The sequence below is a fragment of the Fukomys damarensis genome, unplaced genomic scaffold (genome assembly GCF_012274545.1).
Source record: "Fukomys damarensis isolate Sample0158 unplaced genomic scaffold, DMR_v1.0_HiC HiC_scaffold_37, whole genome shotgun sequence".
Lineage (NCBI taxonomy): Eukaryota > Metazoa > Chordata > Mammalia > Rodentia > Bathyergidae > Fukomys > Fukomys damarensis.
In genome coordinates this window covers 60,481,263-60,484,530 of record NW_022900949.1, presented here as the reverse complement: position 1 = coordinate 60,484,530, position 3,268 = coordinate 60,481,263, and the positions used below count along the sequence as shown (strand labels likewise).

At 38.2% G+C, this 3,268-nt stretch overlaps 2 protein-coding genes across 5 annotated transcripts in view; one reads left to right on the top strand and one right to left on the bottom strand.

The window, feature by feature from the left end:
- Nucleotides 1–3,268, bottom strand: part of LOC117284490 — a 15,983-nt gene that overhangs the window by 3,734 nt on the left and 8,981 nt on the right. The window contains exon 2 of the mRNA XM_033759680.1: nucleotides 1,737–2,111. Coding sequence (XP_033615571.1) covers nucleotides 1,737–2,111 — 375 coding nt within the window. The remainder of the gene's footprint in view (nucleotides 1–1,736; nucleotides 2,112–3,268) is intronic.
- Mfsd1 (major facilitator superfamily domain containing 1) overlaps nucleotides 1,932–3,268 on the top strand; it is a 26,294-nt gene continuing 24,957 nt past the window's right edge. For all 4 annotated transcript variants that reach the window (XM_010623160.2, XM_033759549.1, XM_033759548.1 and 1 more), the window contains exon 1: nucleotides 1,932–2,116. In XM_010623160.2, the coding sequence (XP_010621462.1) occupies nucleotides 1,954–2,116 (163 nt within the window). In that variant the 5' untranslated portion in view covers nucleotides 1,932–1,953. The remainder of the gene's footprint in view (nucleotides 2,117–3,268) is intronic.

Here is a 3,268-nt window from a genome sequence, read left to right as displayed (position 1 = left end):
ATCGACGTATGGGATTATATCAAATTTAAGTTTCTGCACAGCAAAAGAAACAATCAAGATGGAGAAGAGACAATCTACAGAATGGGGAAATCTTTTTGCCAGCTCCTCTTCAGACAGAGGACTGATATCTACAATACATAAATGTAACACACAAAAAATCAGGTGCTCCTAAAAACAAGATTCATTCAAAAATAGAAGAGGTACAAATGGCTAATAGATACATGAAAAATGGCCAGCATCTTTGGCCATTAGGGAAACACAAATCAAAACAACACTGAGATTCCATGTTATCCCAGTAAAAGTGGTTGCCTTCCAGGACTCAAAAAAAAAAAAACAAAAAAAAACCCCAAATAGAAGATATTAGCACATGTAATCCTGCACAGACTTCTGATTTGATACCCACTGATCAATGTTTCTGTAATGGTCTCTACCTTCTGTTGTAACCCTCCAGTTTCTTATACCTTGGAACAGATTTCTGTTTTAAGGCCTGGCGAGGCTGTGTCTCTCCGGAGTATGATTTCAATAGGAATACTTATTATTTTCCATTTTTCATCAAAGAGCCAAATTAATTTATAATTCCACAATGGTACGAAATGTATAATGATCCCTTATTTTAATATATTTTTCAAGACATTTATTTTCCCTAGCTACTCCAAGGGAAGCTAAAGCTTTTGCAAAATTTTTCAAAATATCTAATACACATTAAATATGTGTAACCTTCACAGAGATATTACATAACATAACGTTTCTATAACTTTTACCTTCTTTTAAATTCTCTGGTTCCAAAATTCTCCTGACCGACACTCTGCATTCTAGCGTTTTCTAGATTGTGCCATTGTCTCTCTTGTTTGTATTTCAGAATCTCATTTTACCACTCATCGTCAAATGCATGAGCATCACCTACATTAAATACAAAAACAAAGAGAATATGTATGTAGGTATCAACTGTCAGTAAGTGCTTTGCTTTCCCTCATACTGCATGCTGAACTGGTGTTTTCATCAGCTTACCTTCAAGACAGAGAGGTAGGAAGCTGCTTTTTCGGTTAGGATAATATTCCCATTCCTATATTTTGTTCCCCTATTCCTACTGATGATCTGGTTTTCACTACCTGTCTCATAAACTCTATAGTCAATTTCCAAGAGCATATTAACTTGGGACTGCCAGTTTATGGTGTCATGGAAGTTAAGTAATCTAACTTCCATAACAGCAATAACCATGGATGACAACTCCTCTTCTTTCATGCTTCCCTTATCAAAATGTGTTCCTGAACTAACACTTTCTCCAACATGTTACTTATTGTGAAATAGTCAATGTAGGTTTAGATTATAAAATTACAAAGTTTACAATTAAAGGGCAAGATATCGTGGCTTCCATCTTATTGCATAAGAATAATTTATCAAATCTACTTCAGTAGAATTCCTTTTTCTAAAATAATATAGTAGTTTAAACCTTTTATTCTGATAAAACATTACTCAGAATAGATTATGAAAATAGAAGATGAATATAACTTTCAATATGAATTTCAACAATTTTACTTTTAAATTAAAATACAAATAACTGAATATTAGTATGAAAATAAAATTTAAATTTGATTTAAATTGTTACTATATTTTAGTATACTTTATAATGAGAAGGGTTAGAACATTAGAAAGACCTAAAAACATTGAAGATTGAATGTCAATCTAGAAAATGTAAATGTAAATCTAGAAGACTTACTTGAGAAAATATATATTACCTAGGGTGCCAGCCCGGGAGAGGAGCCCGAGTAGTCCAGCCCTCCGGAAGCCGCTGCATGTGACTTCTCCCTTGGCTACCGTCAGCTACTTCCTCCATGTCACGTGAGCATGGCCCCACGTGACTCGAGCGCCGCGACCCCGTGACCACAACCTCTACAGGGCACCTGCCCCTTGGCTTCCTGCTGGTACAGAGTTTTTCTGCATCTCTGGAGACTGATGGAGGAGGAGGAGGAGGAAGCGCGGGCGCTGCTGGCAGGCGGCCCCGATGAGGCCCGCAGTGGAATCCCCGCTGCCTCCCGGGCGCTTTCGGCCCTCTGCGACCCCAGTCACCTGGCGCACCGGCTTTTGGTGCTGCTGCTGATGTGCTTTCTCGGCTTCGGTGAGCCCGTGGGTTTGGGGGGGGGCAGGACGATGAGCGAGGAATTCCGGACAACTCCGGGCCAGGTCCCCGGGGAGCTCGTGGGTGCCACCGCCCTCTGCAGGACTTCTGGCTTCAGCTCGTGCCTCCTCTTTCCTCTTTGTATGGCTCCACCCCGGCCAGTTCATGGTGCCAGTGTTTGGGCCCCCGTGTTGGGGCCGAGGCACCGAGCTGGACAACTTATCCTGCTCCTGTGTCCAGCAGCTCTCTGTGGGGACACAGATATGAAGAAAACTAGATCTTCAAGATCTCTCTTGGCATATGGTGCTCAAAAAAAATTCAGAGATCATTAACTTACCCCCCCGCCATATGAATGAATGTATGCTTCCCTTAGCAGTCGTTTATATTTCGCTCCCTCTTTGGCAGTGTGTCTTGCTGGTAGTTTAGACGAAGCAATAGCACTGAAGTTGTGGTAGGCTTGACTGGTAGATTTTGCTTACAAAACCCTGATGACTGAGCAATTTCTTGAGCTGAGTTTTAAAACATCTTTTCTCTCTGTTGCCATTTTAAATTCCTTTAGCGACTACTAATGCTAATATTGTTTGGTATGAAAGATGTTTTTTCAGGAGGCTAGGCAGCACCTCTAATTAGCAAATTTAGAGACTTGGTGTTTTAAGAATTTTATGCTACTGCTTGAATATACATGTATATATATATATATATATAGTATGATACACAATGGGTTACTATATATATGTGTATATGTGTATATATATATATATATATAGTATGATACACAATGGGTTACTATATATATGTGTATATGTGTATATATATATATATATATAGTATGATACACAATGGGTTACTACTCAGCCATAAAGAAGGATAAATTTGAGTCATTTGTAGGAAGATGATGGATCTTGAGACCATAATGTAGCTATAAATAAAATAAATATAGGTTAATATATGGTTTATTTTATATGACAAATCCAAAATATAAAGAGAAGAATAAGAGATGGTAGGAAATAGGTAGACTGCAGAGATGCGAAGGGAATCTGAGGAAGGAGAGAAGGGCAGTAAAAAAAATCAAGATGTGATATATATGCATATATATATATATTCCTTAAGGTACATATATACATATATATATATAGACATATATATGTGTGT